Consider the following 17203-nt stretch of genomic DNA (forward strand, 5'->3'; position numbering starts at 1 on the left):
GATCGACTTTCTCGAGTTCCTTTCCAGATACAGATCTGAGGGAATTGCCTGAGAACTGTCCCCCAGGCAGTAATGTCAGTAACTCTCACATTGCACAACATTTGGCAGAGACAAGGACTGGAGATGGACTACACTAACTCCTTTCCTGTAAGATTTTCAAGGAGGTCAAAGGCATAGTGCTGCATTAGAAAACCCTTTAGTATTTTATAAGCCAGAAAAGCATAAACACCTGCCTTTCTTTCTTTTTTTTAATAGAAGAAAGAACACATCTACCTTCATGTTGCAACTGTGAATTAATTTTATTGCAGAATCAAGGCAGGCTGGTGAGCTTTTGCCAGCCACAGAAGCAAGTGCAGTCACATTCTGACTACAGAGAGGGAAGCTACAAAGCTACCCTGCGTTTATAGGATGCTGAAGCACTTACTTCAGCAGCTTCTGCAACAGGAAGAAGGGGGACAAAGTTCCACTCTGAGAATAGAAATCCTGTTCAGAAGGTTTCTTCAACTCATTTTCTGGGAGAAATGGATTATGACCAGGAAAAAAAAGAGAGGCTTTATGCACTTACATGGAGAAATCATCACCAAATCTCCCTTTTATTTCCCACATATTTGAAATTCATTTCCTTATCTTCATTTGTGAGGTTTTCATACTTAGAAGTCACAATACAGGAAACTGCTGTGAGTTTGGTTATTGCAGTTAAGGACATTTGATTTGATTAGGATATTGCTCCTACCATGACCCTCACAACCTTCCTGCAACCCAAAAACTGACAAGAGCAGTCACACTGAAAGGCTACATCCTGCACAAACGTTTAGTAGATAAGTCACCTGGTGGAGCTGGTGTGAGCACAGATGGAAAGAACAACAATGAATGTAGATGAGTATAAATACACTACCCAGGAATCTAAGGTAACAGAGAGCAACTGCAGAAGACTAAAGAAACTAAATTACAAACTAACAAAAAACACAGTCCTGGTTGTAAGTATACCTCTATTTGAGGAGATTAAAATCCAAGTCTATGTGCTGCAAACACAATTACCAATCCCTCTTTCCCAATGTAAATAAAGCCTTGAGAAAAAAAAATACCACCACCAATAAAAAATTGTGGTTTCATGCACAAATCCGAAGTCACTACATGTTAAAGCTAAAATAAAGGATCCTGTGAACAGCAGGGTGGTAGTCTGTTCTTCTCTGTGCATACCCATTGTTAAATTAAGCAGGCCTCTTGCTCAGGAAGTCATGAAATGACCGTTCCCAAGCAAAATAACCCATCCTAGTGATTGACATGTCATAATTCCCAACATGGTAACAACCATATGTCAGAGATTACCAGCTTTATTTCACCCACTTTGCCCTTACACACCCATAACACCGAGGTCCCGTGACACCACAGGCATGAGGACAGCACATTGCACTTGCTGTCACATCACAGAGTTCAGACCTAAAAACGTGCGTGTGTGTGTATGTAAACTTGCTGATAAAGGACACCTTTCTGAAGCTCAGATTTCTACCACAGTGCTTCTTCAGGGTGACCGAGGCAACACAGGTAACCAGCCCGAGTCCGACTGTCCCTTTCGACATTATGCAGCTGCTTTCTGAAGTGTAACGTGTCAAACAAGTCTAGCGCAGGTTGTTGCTGAAGGGGAAAAGAGGGAGGCATTGGGAGGGGCAGGTGCAAGACACGGTCCGTGGCAGGGGGAACACTGCTTTCCTGCCACCCTAAGAACTGCTAGCACAAAACTCTTATAGAATATACAATATTCTAATACATAACAATGTAAATGGATATGAATAAAAAGTACAGCTTGAGTACATTTCGTGCTGAAGGTACGAGCTCCGAAGGCCCGGCGGTCTTTCTCCTGAGGAGCCCCCGAGCAGCGGCCCCGCGGCCACCCCGGCACCAGCCCCGCACGGCAGAAGCTGACAGGCGAAGCTCCCCGGCTTTGGCAGGCGAACAGCACCTTCTGTTCGCACCCGGGAGCCCCCGGGAGCCCCGCGGCCCCAGCGATGCCCCCGCCCCGCCCCGCGCCCTTACCTGCGGGCGTGCTGCGGGCGGCCGCTCCCGCGGGGCCGCCGGGCTCTGCTCCGCCGGCACCGGGAGCGGCGCTGGATTTCCTGCGGATCGCCACCCTGCTGAAGTGCGCGCCCTCCGCTCCGCTCGTCCTCGGGGCGGTGGAGAAACGGAGAAAGGCGGACTGGGGGAGAGGCCGGGGGCTCCGCAGGGCCCCCCGCGCTGCCCCGAGCGCAGCGCCTCCCTCACCGCCCGCCTGCATCGCTCGGGCCTCACCTGCGGCCGCTCCCCGCCCTTCCCCGGCCGGCGCCTGCCCGGGCACCGCCTCCCGCAGCCCTGCCCTCGCTACCTGCCCAGCGGCCGCCGGCCCCGGGCCAGGCTCCCCGCCTGCACGGCGAGTCACGGCCCGGCCCGGCCCGGCCCGGCGATGCGCGGGGACTTTCTCCGAGCCGGGCGCCCACGGCGAAGTTCCCCCCGCGGGCACCGCACCCGCTCTGCTTCCTCCCGGGGCCTCGCCGGGAGCCCCCGGCCCCGTGGCCGTTCCCGTTCCGGCGGGCGGCTGTGGGAGAGCCTGGCTCTGCCCGCGCTGTGCCTGCCCTGCGAGGGGAGGCCCAGCTCCTCCAGGGCTGGCCGACACTGCACCTGACATCCGTGTGCATCAAATGAGCTGCCCGTAACACTGTGCCCCGCGTCCGACGGGAACGTTCTCAAAGGCATCTCTGAGTCCCAGCACTTAAAAGTGAGTCTTGATGCCAGGCATGGAGCTCAATTCTTTCATCAATAATAATTCCATCCAGGCCAAAGCTCTTGTCTCTTTGCCAAGGTGTCTAAATTTTCATCAATGAGAAGGGCAATGCTGCTTTGAGATTATAATCACTTTTACAGCAACAGTGTCTGAAAGCACCTGTTTACCTGGTTAACCAAAACACGAAGTTCAGAGGAAGAACATCTCCACCTGTGCCACTGTGACAGCGAGCCTGTTAGGAGCTCTGAAGTATGTCAGGGAGCTTGATGTGCTGCAGTTTGGGGCAAGCCAGTTGAGAAACAGTTCTCCCACTACATAGGGATTTCCTCACCTTTGGAAACCCAAGGTTTTAGGGCTTCCCTAAAGGTGGCCTCCTGTTTAGGAGCATGCTGCCTCATTTGCCATCAGCTGTAGCTGGAGGATTTCCTCACAAAAGAGGAGTGCAGTACACTCCAGTGATGGTATCCCTTTGGCAGCAGTCCAACACAACCTTTAGTTGCCAGAAAACCATGAATTGATGGGGTTTGAGAGAATATTTTGGGGGAGTACCCCTTTGTACTTACCCTGCTCTTACATCTCTTTTTGACCATGGTCAGAGATGGAAAGTGGGTAGGCAAGACCTTTAATTTGACACATACAGCCACACTTAGGATTTTACATATTCCAAAATGAGATTTTATGGACTGCTCAGGCAAGCTGCTGACTTCACAACTTCCTTGAGTCCCAAGGGGCAAGGATACCTTTTGTCAGCACCCACAGAGCCATGTGTACAGCACAGTCACATCTGCAGGGGGGAACCACGAGATGGGGCATCAAAATTCTGTGCTACAGGGTGAGGATCCTGCTGAGTCTTTTCCAGGAGGCTTTCTTGGCATGCAGTAACACACCACCTGGTGATGTCAGGGGACCAGCTGTGTGAAGCACCAGCAGTGTCTGACCCCTGGCAGGCACAGCATGAGAGAGAGGATGTGGTGGTTTTCCCATACCACACATGAAGTAGTGAAGGATCATGAGGCAGAAGCCAAATGAGTGGATCTTCTGCTTTCAGTGTCAGCAGTGAGCAGCGGGGGGAAGAACTGGTGCAGCTGGGACATCTGCCTCCATGTGCCAATGATCTCACTCTTCTGGTCTCTGTAATCATTCTCTGCCAGAAGAGGCTTGATATCTTACAGCCACCCCCTTCAGTTCCCAATAAAAATGAAGCAGCCAGATCACCTCCTGGATACTTTTTGTCTGCTTGCAATTGCAAACATTAGGTTTGACTTTTGCAAACATTTGAAAAAAAAGCAGTGGCTCAGAGATAAAAGACTGATTTATGACTTCAGTCACCTGACTAGGGCTGGGCATATGGACATGCATGTATCACTTATTACTGAACTTTGTACTTACCTCTTTAAACACAGAGCTTTGCTCCTGGAAGGAAAGCAGTCAAGGAAGCAAGGGCAAACACACCCTACAAATCTTAACCAAATGGTAGGAACTGTGCTAATTTTGTTCTCTGCGATGTTATCAGTGAGTGGTAGCTTATTACAGTGTCACTCGGGAAAATAAAGGTCACCTCAGAAAAGAGACTCATGCCAATTCCTTGGATTCAGAAAATTGGTCACAAAAGCTCCTTTTCTTGAGAAAATCCCTTTGAAACACACTGACATATTTAAAGCAGCGAGGTGACAGCCTGTGATAGAAGAAATCCAGGCAGACAGCAAATCCACAGTAATTGCAAAGCATTTGGACGCTGCAGTGTGGTGCAGGGTTCCCAGAGTAGCTTACTGTCTCTCTTCTTTTCAACGAGTTACACACAGACCTGGAGCAGCTGGCTCAAGCTGGCTCTGAGCTGCTGTACACCAGCAACTGCTCTGTTCCGCCTGCTTTGACAGGGTAAAAAACTTCCGCCCCTTTTGGCACGACCTTCCTCCTTTTCTGTACTCTCAATCCCTCTTGTTCTCCATCTCCGGGCACAGACAGAGTCCTTTGGCAATGTCAGCAAAAGGAAAAACACTTTAAGCGTAATAGGTCAATTAGAGATAAGTATTATCTTGGAAAACATCACCCTAAATGATTAAAAGATTAGTGTAATAACTGGGGAAGGGATCTGAGAATAGAAAAATAAGCTTACATGTAGACACTACTGTCAACGCCACTTAAAATATATCAAGGTCAGAAAATGGCACTGCTTGGCTAAGAGCCTTGTAGCACACCTCCCACCACAGGAAAAGTGCAGGAGGAGTTACACACCCCTCTGGTGCCTGGTCACCAGCAAGCCACAACCAACCCAGCGTGGGCAATAGCTGGGCCATCCAGCTCCAAGGCCTTTGTGGCAGCAGTGAGAAATGCAGTGGTGCAGACTTGAGTTAACTGCACCTTGTTTGCATGTGGGAGCAACAGCAGGAGCCCTGTGGAAGCACACAGAGGTGGAGAAGGAGAGCAAGGACAGCTGACAAGACAGCCTCAAGAAAAAGTTGAAAGAGTGCTTCTGGTGTGTGAAAGTCATGGAAGCATTCAGCTTGTGCAGCTGGAGACCCAAAGCATCCAGGGAGCCAGGACCTCATAGGTAATCTTCATTTAATTTGTGAGAAAACAAATGCATTACTTTGCATGTAAACCATTGTTCCTCCAGTGAACCTCTTTGGATTAATATGTTACTAATGGAAGCAACCTTCAGAAGACTTGATTTTCACTAACTCCTTGAGTGAGACCATTTCTGTTGTTGCCATTGGTCAAGATTCTTTTTTTTTTCTGCTGGAATTTAACTTTACTTTCTCCATAGTTGCACTAAAAATCTGTTCCATGATTCAGTTCAAGGCATCTAGCTTTGATTTCTCTGAGTACTATCTTGTGCTGTACCCCACAGAAAATCTGTGTAGTAACATATTTTTAGAGCATTAGTCCACAGGACCCTGAGAGAGAAGATGCATGAACTCAGCACCCAACACAAGAAGATTTCTAAAACTTTCTAAACATTAAAAACATCAAATTCTTTATAGTTTATTTTTAACTGATTTAGACAGTAACTTCTCAGAGGTCTGAGAAAACACTGCCTTTCTATTAGGTATAAAACTCCAAATAAAAACTGAATTAGAATATAGGCTATAATACAGAAAATTCATATTATATACATAGGTATCCAAGCCAAGTCCTGCCTAAGTTATTCTTTAATTCATCAGACAGTTTGAATCTTCTGTGAACTGCATTTAAGCCAACAAACCAGTTCTGCCAGCAGGGAAGCATAATGAAGAACAAGAACCGGTAGAGCAGAAGATTGAGTAGGAGACTAATTAGAGAAGAATTTCACTCATTTCAGACCCTCATGCACATTCCAGATGAAAAGTCTCTTCCAACAGCAGCAGCAGCTACAATGCACAAAGCCACTGCAGTGTGTGACACTGATACTCAGGCTAGGCAAGCGAATTTGAGGCAGATACTTGACTCCCCCAAATCACGATGCAGGCAAACGCAGCACCCAGCACTCAAAGCCACAATGTGACTTTCAGCCGGAGGCTGCAGGCTCTGCTTCTTAGCCTGGGGAGTGGCTTGCTCGGAGGAGAGAGACTGAGACCTGGTGTTTGTTCCCTGCACAGCACCCAGTGTGTGTGTGTCAGAGCCTCAGTATGTGGCATTATGCTGGTTTCCAGCAAAAAATGCACTTGGGCTATTCTGTGACTTACTGCCATATCTTAGGAAGGAGCTGCAGGGTCAACAGCAGGAATTGGGGTCAAACATCAGAAGTAACCCACGACAAGCAATCTCAGAGGGGTCAGACAAATCGCAAGTATTAACTGCTGGAACAAAACTGGATGGGTAGATAGGCCTCAGAAGAAAATCCATGGCAGGCTTCTTTCATCCAAACCATGCTTCTAATACAATATAATACAATACAAATCTCTGTTCTGCCTTGCTTGACTGAGAAAGAGGGAACAATATTATGTTTAATCTCTTTCTTCCTGTTGTCATTTTGGACCCCATTGAAGATAATGATGGGGACTATCCAGCAGCAGGTTTTGTCCACTTTCAGCTACTGCAATAAAGAATCCCATTTGTATCCCCCTAGAGCCAAGACTTCTCCCTCTATCACACAGATGGGTGCAAGAACAGCAGTATGAGAATTAAGGAAGAAATATCCCTGTTACATATTGCTTTGTTGGTAATTTTGTCTCACCCCTTTTTTCGCAGCACAGAAGCATTTGGTATATTGCAAGCAAATTCTTGGAATTTACTGAAAATAGGTTGAGACAAAGGTATCAAACACATCCCTTAGTTTTATTAAGGATTGCTGCTTAGTAATTGCTTCCTCAAATCAGTTTTGTTAGGTAAGCCTTGCAGAGCAGCACTCATTTAACAGAGACTGATTGCTTTTAGAAGTTGGAATATTCTTCATTATCATCGCCACAGATTAATGAAATGTGTCTCACTATCCAGTTGATGTCAGTAATTTAGATACCATTAGCAACAGTGCTTTAGCTTTGACTTGCATTAACTACAGGCAAAAACAAACTTCCATAAGGTCATGTTAGAAGAAAGGAGACAGAAAGCAAGCTATGCTCCAGAAAATGTTCTACTTTTCTATTTCATCTTTTATTCTGTAGTGACAATCAACAGCCAGGTTGAAAAAAAAAATCTAAAAGACCTGGTCATTTGAGACACTTTAAGTGCGGTTTAGTGGGAAGATGCTCTAGGATTTCCTTGGAGCCCTCACTCCTCCAGGCTGAACAACCCCAACTCCCTCTGTCTGTCTCCATAGGAGAGGTGCTTTGTTTGAAGAGTCATGTACTGCTAAGGTGCTGGATACATTAAATATTAACAATTGTCCCTCTGTGACTGTTTACCTAAACAGTAAAGCAAAATGTTTTGGTTCTCTGCTTAACAAATCAACACAGGTAGAGCATATGGCTGATAAAACATGTTGTGAAAATAAAGGCCTAATTATAACTTTCAGCTGTGGAAGAAAATATACCAGTCTCAATAACGCAATACTGCCCTAACTTTGTTTTTTTTTTCTTCCCTGTAAAAACCAAGCTGTCAAATACTTCATATTACTTCTAAAAAGGCATATGGTACATGCACAGGAGTTTCAGCATACTTCTTAATAATTTATGGTGACTGAAAACAGAAAGACTTCAAAGCTGTTGCTGCATTTGCAGACTCCTCTTAAGTTTTCCTCCCTTGTTTTCCTCCATTCTGTTCTGCATTCCACAGACTCCCTAGGATGTTTCTGGGATAAAATGCTATTATATTACTGTGAAAAGGATATAAATGTTGCTCATATTCAACTTCAACTTGCTGCTTTAACCCGAATCTAAAAAAATAACATTCTATTCATACTTATAATTTTTAAAACTTATTTTTACCCCCAGATATCTAATGCTGTCTAATTTTGGAACTTAGTACTTCAAACCATCTTTATAGCATATATCTATGCTTGACTTTATGCACTGCAAATGGCTGTACCTTTCCATAATGAAATGTGCCATGTGTTTATATTCCAGCAGAGATAAACTAAGCATAATTGCACAGATGAGGGGTCTGAAACTCCAGAACCTCCAGAACCTCCATTTGTACTTTGTTAAAGATTTATATTCATGGTTTTGAACACCCTTTTAATGGGTTATAGTCACTTAAAAGGAAATTAATGTTCTTTACCAGAATAAGAGCATCTATATTTTACTGAGCTATCATTGTTGGGGAAAGAAAATTTTCCCATGATCAGGCATTATTTTTGTCTTGGGTCTGGTGAGTCAAATTGCCATTTTGGTTTGCAAGCCTGGCAGACAGTCAGGAGGAGGGCATAGGTCTACAGAAATTAAAACCAGCAAGAGGATGTTAAACTCCAGCTATTTATAGTGAATCTCTGTCAATACTAAGCACTGCAGAAACAGGAAAAAAAGCCCTGAACCAACTCCAGCCCTTGAGCAATGCAGGTTGTAGGGCAGTGTATGTACCACATGGGGTAATTAACTCACCTTCCTGCCCACATCTGAAACCGCTTTGGTATTTAGTGTGTGCAGGGTGAGGTATGTGGAGAGGTGAAGGATTACACGTAATCACTTCGTTGAGTCTTGATGTTTTCCCATCACACACTCTTAATTTGCCTATCTGCAGGTGAGAGATAACAGCATCCAACTTGCAGAGATGTTTTGGGAAAGAATTAATATGCATAGAGTGCTCTGAAGATAAAAAGAGTTACCCTGCATTTGTCTAAGATAACAAAAACCTTTGAAAGCCATGGTGGCTTCACAGAGGCATTTTCCTTTTCAGTAGTGTAGGAATTCGAGATTGTTGGTATTTTTATAGAGTGCATTTATGTAAATATTTATGTTATGGTTTGCAAGGCTGAAGTTGAATCACAAACTGGTCACCAAATATTGGGCTCACATCCTCTATATTCAGAATTTGCTCTTCAAGGAAGCTCTGCACTCAATGTCGCTTTCCATAACATGTTTCCAATTGAGTAAATAGCTTCAGTTTTAATACTTGAACAAATATGACAGCATTGAATAGCAAAAATCAATTTCCTTGAGAGACATAATCAATGCTTAAAAATATTAAAACCCTCCACAGGTAGGAAATCCTATGAATTAATGTAAATGGAAACTGTCTCACTATTTATTTCCAAAGTTCCCTTATAACTCAGTTAAAGGATATGAAAGTTGTTCTTCCCCCCTCTCCTTTTAGAGCTTTCTCACAAATAATATTTCCTCAATCCTAAATTGTTATTACAATAAATTAAACTTTTTTTTTTTTCTCTAAAACCAGCCAAGAAATCATATTCCTGAAGCTGGATACTTCCACTGTGATACAAGAGAATATATAAATAATAACGAAGGAAATATGTGTTTTCTAATATACCACTCTAGTCGAGAAGGAAAGAAAATCCATCTTGCAAAGGTCAGTATTTTTTATTTGTTTATTAAGCTTCTGCTGAGTTGACAACTGAGCCTTATTTTTGTGCAAAGTTAAGACTTTCTTCTTCCATCCAGGCAATCACTCAGACCTTCTACTGAAAAGAAAGCAGTTGTGCCTGTGACTTTACCATAAACAAATAGATGAGAACTGGCTTTATTCCAAATAACTTTTCCCAGGGTGCACATAATTATGACTATCTATTTTAGCTCCATTTTTCCCTCCATCTTGTTCTATATAAGAAATCTTCCATGTTTGTCATTCATGGGCTGCTAGAAGGTGTGGCTGTCAGGCCCTCTCCATAATTAGTATCTCTGTTCTTATTATTGGTCAAATGAAACCAAGGTTTCAACATTGTTTCAAAATTATGCTGTAATTTTTTTACTGCACACCTCACTTGCCAGTGCCCTGTCAGTGTTTTATAGTATTAAGAGAATCAAACCACAGCTCCTGCTGCCTTTAGGTACAACTGGAAGTGCTCTGGATTTCTTTATGCATAACTGCAAGATTTATTAAGGCAGGTAGCTAGAAACCAAGAATTGCTGTGACAGTCATTGTAAACTTTAGCTTCAGGATCTTTCCCACTAAAATCTGCTGTGTATATAGCAGAGAACCAACAGTTCAATGGTCAGAAGTTACCTCCTGCTCCAGAATATGGAGTAATGCTTCTTCCCAAGGCAGAAATTACATAGACATTTTCTTTGGAAACAAAAGTTATATTTTTTGAGGTTTTTTTTTCAGTTTGTTGGGTTTTTCCCTCCCAGTTTATTTCAGTGACCTTACTTATAACCATTGCCTCTCAGAGCCCTGCACAGGACCAGCTGAAAGGATGACACAGCAAAAGGGGAAGGAGCAATATGGGTTAGAAGTTTCTCAAATCTTCTTTGAAACCAGAACATTCCCACATGGGGTAGTCCTCTGTGAAACTGCTTTCAAAAAAGGCTGAAGAAGTCTGCTTTCCCCTTCTTTTTTCTACTCACAGAAACTCTTAACTCAAAATTGAAAAAGAGGAGTAGCCAGTGTAAAAAATTCTAGCAGTCACACTACTGCTAAATCATAGTGCAACACTGTTGCCCAAGGCATTTCGGCAATGAGAAAATGTACTGTGGGAGAACAACCCCTGCTAGGTGAGAAAAAGGAAAAAATAGGCAAGTGGGAAGAACCCAGACAAATACATCTCTGGACTCCATTTCTGTCACCATGCACAATTTGTTTTTCTATCCAAAGCACCTCCCCAGCCAGCCAAAAACCAACCCAGCTGTCCAACAGTTCCCGTTGAGTCAAACACCACAGCAAGCTTGGAGATGAATGCTTCCTCCACAATCTTCCTGACCCACTTCTAAAAGCTGGACATTTTCTACCCTCAGGGACCCCAAGAGCAGCAAGGTTCACTGGAGGAGGTTCACCTTCCTGCCAGGGCCGAGCTCCTGGATCAATGTGGGGTGATTTTCACTTCTCTGCTTTCAGAGCATGGCTCTTCTGCAAGGGAAAAGGATGTTTTTTACTGTAAAAAAGCAGGTATGGTACAGCATTCCCAAGCCAAATTTATGTTGACTTCAGGTCTCTTGCTTCCACATCCCCAGAGGATGGAGATTTGCATCTTACAGAGCGTCCTTGTGCTGAAAGTCTATGCAGATGTTGCAGCATTTCAGAGATCACTCAAATTGCTGGAAACACTACATGGGGAAAATATATCTGCCTCAAACTCAGAAAACAGAGAAAGCATCTTGGCTTTAATTCTGATTCTCTTTTCCTTTAATGTTGATTTCCCTTCTTAATTTCCTTTTTGATACCTTTGATTGATCTCTAAGAAAGAAATGATTGTGAAATTCTAAGTCTAAGCACTGCAAACTGCTGTAAATAGAAGTAGACCAGACAGAATGGTGTTAAATGAACAAAAATGGCCAGTTTATTCACTGGAACAGTTATGAATTACACTGTAATTTTAATTGGAACATAAAGATGTAAGAATCAGTATATCAGCTTCTTTTAATTGTTTTCTTCAGCACTAGAGTGTTTTCCCCAACCATTTGACTGCATGATCATATTACACATGTACAAGCACAGACTTTATGAATCCCTCACAAGGTATTAATCTAGGATTGTCTACTAGGACAAGGAAAAGTTAACATGAGAATTACTTCAATTTTAAAAAATAAATGATGCATTTTTGGAAACAAGAATTATTTAACTTTTTTGCTTTTAGCATAAAGTAGCAACAAGAAGAGTTTCCAATATTCAGTCTTTAGCAAATGAACATATATACTTTTATATTCTTCACCACCTAGAAACACCTCATCATTTAACCCCAAGAAGGCAGGACAACATAATGTCAATTCAACATAGGAGTAGCTGAGTTATTACAGCAGTAAACATACAGTATACAAATTTGTGTTTGTCACAAACTCCACCAATGCTAAAACTCTTTTGAAAGGAACACAGCAATCTGTATGGTTCATTAAATACAGAACATCATGCAAATGGAAACATTCAATAGATTACAAAAATCACAAAACATCAGTTTTCTTTTTTTTTTAATTGTTTACAAAGGATCAATTTAATTAACCCTTTAACAGTCAAACCACAGGGCTGAAAATCAATAGGGAAATAAGTAATAAAATGGACTTAATTTAACCACTGGCGTAGCGCACATAGCCATATCTGTGAACAGGAGAAATAATAATAAAATAAGCTAGATTACTCTTATTTCTTGTTCATAGCTGACAAAATACCAACTAGATAGCAAGCCAGTCTACTTGAAACTTTTATCAAATGCTTCTCTTTATTGATTTTCCAAAATATTTTTGAAATCAAGCAACCACATATTCAATAACAACTCAGATTACTAACACTGAGAAAAAACATACACTCTTATCCACTCTTTTACAGCAAATCATGATAATCAAAACAAATAACTTTGTAGAAAGACATTTTTGAAATACAAGGCTCTATCACCCAGAGTCTGCCCACACATTAACTCCAGTAATGAAATATTGGATTTTTCCTTTACCTTTTGTCACTTTGTCACTTGGTTGCCATTACACTTCACAAAGGGGATTTTCAATAACTCCACATGAAACAGATTAAAAACCAATAAGGATTTAAGCTGTGCACCTCCAAATGAAAGACACAGACTCTCTGTGATAGTTCTCTTGCCCTCCTAGCAAGAGGAATATGCATATCACACAAGAAATAAGAATTTTCTAGCTTAGTTATGGATATGGAGAAGCTACACAATGTTAACAATGTCATGCACACATTTTCCATTGCATATTTTGATGTATTTGCACCTGAAGGCAAAAGGCAATTACTTTTTTATTTCTTTTCCACAGGATGCTTAATTACACACAAAAAAACCAACCCTTAATGGTTAAAAAACGTCTGAATAGTGTCTACCCCTTTCAGACTCACTGCACACACAGCAAAGGAAAACTGAAGAAGAAGAGATGACTGGAATTTTTAAAGAGGTAACTATAGCAATTATCATACTTCAAAGGTAAAACATCAGTCCCTGCCATTCTCAAATGAAGATTTCCAAGGAACAAAAGAAAGAAATTTACTGTAACTTCAGTGGATATGCATCTTCTGCCAAAGAAAGGAACAGACCTCAGAAAGGCTGATGTAATGTAATGTAACCTTATGATGATGATGATCAGTCCAGCTATAAGTGGAGCTGACAGCACAGCTACTGACTTTGGCAATGCAGGATGAATGATCAGGTTGGTACCAAAATCAGGGCCCGCACTCCGGGTGCCGTTCCCAGTGGGATAAGGATTGGGCCAGATTTTACTAACATCTTACTTAAGTAAATCCAACATAATTATGGTGAGCAGCCTTCATAGGTGAGATCATATTTCATAAGTGAGGTTATATTTCATAACATAATCTCCTTTATGTACACACATTAATATGGTAAATTACTTAAACAACTTCATCATTGCTTTTAAAATAAAAAACAAACTGAAAATTCACTTGGCATTAAAACTTGCAGCGTTAATTACAGTTTCATTCTATGAACTCTGCTATATAGCTATTACATTAATTACTCTGCTATATAGCTATTACATTAATTTACTGTGAAAAATGTGGATAGAGAAAGCAGAGATGCCAACCTGTCAATCAGATCAATCAGAAAGAATATCACTACTGCCCCTATTAGAAGGCAGAAAATTCTATACAATTAGCATGAAAACAGTTATGTCCTCTTTCTTATAAACCTCCATATACGTTCTGACTGATAGAAAATATATTTTTCCATACTATTACATTTTACAATTTATTTTTCCTTTTTTTCTCACATTATATTTGTGGGTTTTCTTTCCTTTTCTTCTTTTCCTCACACACTTCCTATAAACTGGATTTCCACAAGCAGATCATTTCACTGAACAAGGAATAATTTTTCACTACATCAGAAAATAAAACCCAAACCAAAATGCTCCTGTTTTGACCTAAATTACACTATTTTGAGCAAGCTATTTCAAATCCAAAGAAATTGCAAGGCCATCATAGGGAACAAAAGCTGTGTTTCAGACACGAAAGTAAGAGCAGGATTTGAATTCCTCCTTACTGAGCAGAACACATAGTAGTTTTTCTAAGTATACTCAACCATTACAAATATATGTATCATTTTTTCTTAATCCTTAAAAATCAGAATAAATATCAACACAACAGAAACTGATTTTAAATGGGCAAAATGTAATATTTTGCAACCCTTTAAAAACCCCAGGCTTTTGTTTCTGGTTTTGTCTGCATGTAAATATTTCCTACAAAATCTCTCATAAAGTTTTATATTATCAATCAATATATAACAAAGAAGAGGTTTTCATCTTAAGTTCAAGGTATGTATTTTATTTTATTTTATACTGGTTAACTGACAAAAGTCGTCCCAGGGACCTACAGAGTTTTGTAACTTACAATGCAATAACTACAACCATTTGTACATCAAAGTTGATTTGTTTCTAGTTCTCTCACATTTCCAACAATTACATTTTATTACATATAAAAAAAAAGGTAAATTTAAAACTTAGGAATTAAAAATTTAAAACTTAAGAGAATAAAAACATGTATTTCTATAAAACAGGGCCACAACTTCTATACCACTGGATTTTCTTTTATAACTCTTGATCCACATGGACATGCACATGTTTCTAAACTGTCTTGATACCTTTTCTTTTCCCCAATACATTTGTATCTGTATAGAAAGGAGATGTATTTCACTGAATTACTGCTTAACTAAAGTTTAGGAAAATGCCTTTGATTTGGATACAAAAATAGGAAAAACTATTCCAAGTGCAGTCAGTGGTAACTGCATTCAAAGTGCTATGCAAACTCCTTCTCTTATTAACAATATACAGTAGCTGTCTTTTTTGGACACAGATATTCTTACACCAGTCAGACAATGTCAGGAATCTAGAGATGCTTTTTGAAAGCTGAATTTGCCTCAGACAAAATACTGTGGGGATTTTTTAAAAAATCAAAATCGCAGCTAAACTCAGTTTCAGACATCATGGTGGAGCTGAACAAGGTTTCACTTGAGCTTTCCATGACAAGACAACAGGCAGTTCAATTATGATACTGAATAGTGATGTAAAGGTATATGAGAAGAATCACATGAACCCCATGGAAACCAAAGTTAAAACACTGACAAGTGTTACCTGTTTGATCTGATCAAGACTGGGTATCAGTTTGTTCCTATTTTCTCTATCTCTGAGTGTTTTGTTACTATAGCTCAGCTGCTTTGCCAAGGTTACACGACAGACGTTGTTGATGACATAAAATATTTCTATTTACAGCACCTTTGTTCTTGGTACTATGGTAATAATGATTTGTTAGGCACACTGAGTGGTCACCGATTCTTTCCTCTGCTGATGTGTTCTGTATTGTAACATTTGGTAAGCACTGTTACTAAAAAGCTGACTTCATTTTCTCAGATTCAGGCAGAAGTTGAAAGAATTGTTCCAGCCACAAAAACCTGCAGCATTTTGTTTTCCCCAGCTGCCCTGTACCTTAGGCTGTACTGCGTTTCCCACTTGTTGGTCAAACATGTGCTGCAGAGAAGGAATAAAGGCATGTGGAAATATCCAAGCCTCTCTTCTGTAAATAAATTAAGGCCACCTGACAAAACAAGGAGCCTGCTAGTTACCAACAAGTAGGCAGCACTGCAGACTTGTTTCTCCAGCTGATGACCGGATGGGAAACCCACAGATGCTGAACCACAACCCTCTGTTTAGCCACTTCCCTTGCTGCCAGGTACTGTGCAAAATAAATTTCCCTATGCTTGATTTTCTTCTGAAACTCACTGTTTTTAAGAAAAAAAACAGGCTTAATCAGCTTTTACAGGAAAGAATCTTTAACTAGGAACACTGTGCACTGTTGCGATAGAGTCTGCGTAGTGTTGATCACCTGAGTATTTGTCATAAACTGACATGAGCTAAGGTTCTGTGTCTGTTGATTTTTGGCAAGGAAAAAATGCACTACAGCAAAGTCCTGCTGACTTTGATCCACACCATCAACCCTACCTGCATGAGTTCTTTCTGCACAGAACACTTCACTCAAAATGCACACGACTTCCCCACTCAAACTAGCCTTTCCTGGTAAGGCCTCAAGCTAGGATCCTGAATATGGGAGTGGGAGGAAAGAATGTTTTCAATTAGCACACAGCATTTTACTTATTTTAGATCTTCTTTCTCAGATACCAAATAGAAAGTAATCCCAAAAAACAGCACCAATTCATGATGCGAGAAGTATAATTACAATGCAAGCAAATAACTGAAAACAAATCAGCACATTATCCTTTCATCTCCTTCTTAGGCTTAATAATTATCTTTCAGTGAAGAGCTAGAACAAAACCAGAAGCTAGTGTAATAGGAATTAAAAAAAACAAGTGCATAAACAATATCAGTGCAGCAGCAAAATATACAGTCATTGTTAACATTCCAATTCAACCCATTTCCAACATTTTTGTGCAATAAAAATTGGCCATATGCTGGCCAATGCAACAAGCCTTTTTTTAATATTAACACAGTCATTCTTCACTTAAGCTATTTCTGCTTGGATTTAAAAAATAAAATTAGTTAAATACAACTGTCACCAAAAAAAAAAAAAGACTGTATTTCATAAACACAAAATTCTGGTGCAAATAAAGTAAGAAATAAATATCAAACCCTTGAAGACAAAAAGAAATTGGAACTGGTTCCTATGGCTGAACTTAGAGGATGTGAGGGTAGGATTTTTGTAACATATTTTTTTAACATTGGCTTCAGTCTCTCATCATTTCAGAGGTAAAGCCAAGCAGCTGGGAGGAATATTTTTGTTGAGATGTTAAATTTCACTACACTTCAGTTGTGATAGCACAGTTTGAGTACAATCAGAGGAACCATAAAAAGTCTTCTTGATAGGTTGGGCTCTGTGCTTTGTGTTCTTCTTCTCAACCTTCCCTCAGTAGCCAGAGCAGGGGATATGAATCCAGACTTGCCAATGCAGCAACAAGGCAGGATTGTCTACCCGCTTGCTGGGAACAACCCCAACCTTTGTTGCATGAGCTCCACTCTG

The 17203-nt window shown here is 41.0% G+C and overlaps 2 protein-coding genes and 1 long non-coding RNA gene across 4 annotated transcripts in view; 1 reads left to right on the forward strand and 2 right to left on the reverse strand.

Moving 5' to 3' along the window:
• Window positions 1–2270, reverse strand: part of FGD4 (FYVE, RhoGEF and PH domain containing 4) — a 103925-nt gene extending 101655 nt beyond the window's left edge. Inside the window, exon 1 of the mRNA XM_064420940.1 lies at window positions 2035–2270. The gene's annotated coding sequence lies outside the window, so the exon portion shown is untranslated. The remainder of the gene's footprint in view (window positions 1–2034) is intronic.
• A 340-nt stretch (window positions 2271–2610) lies between these two features.
• On the forward strand, window positions 2611–13640 carry LOC135300927 (uncharacterized). 2 transcript variants are annotated; one of them, XR_010362673.1, is made up of 3 exons: window positions 2611–5306; window positions 9506–9637; window positions 10456–13640. It is a non-coding gene; the product is annotated as an uncharacterized LOC135300927 (long non-coding RNA). The 2 variants fall into 2 exon arrangements; XR_010362672.1 differs by having other exon boundaries at window positions 2616–5306; window positions 11020–13640.
• Window positions 11539–17203, reverse strand: part of BICD1 (BICD cargo adaptor 1) — a 167233-nt gene continuing 161568 nt past the window's right edge. Inside the window, 1 exon segment of the mRNA XM_064420947.1 lies at window positions 11539–17202. Coding sequence (XP_064277017.1) covers window positions 17152–17202 — 51 coding nt within the window. The 3' untranslated portion in view covers window positions 11539–17151.

This window comes from Passer domesticus, chromosome 5 (assembly GCF_036417665.1).
Source record: "Passer domesticus isolate bPasDom1 chromosome 5, bPasDom1.hap1, whole genome shotgun sequence".
NCBI classification, from domain to species: Eukaryota; Metazoa; Chordata; class Aves; order Passeriformes; family Passeridae; genus Passer; species Passer domesticus.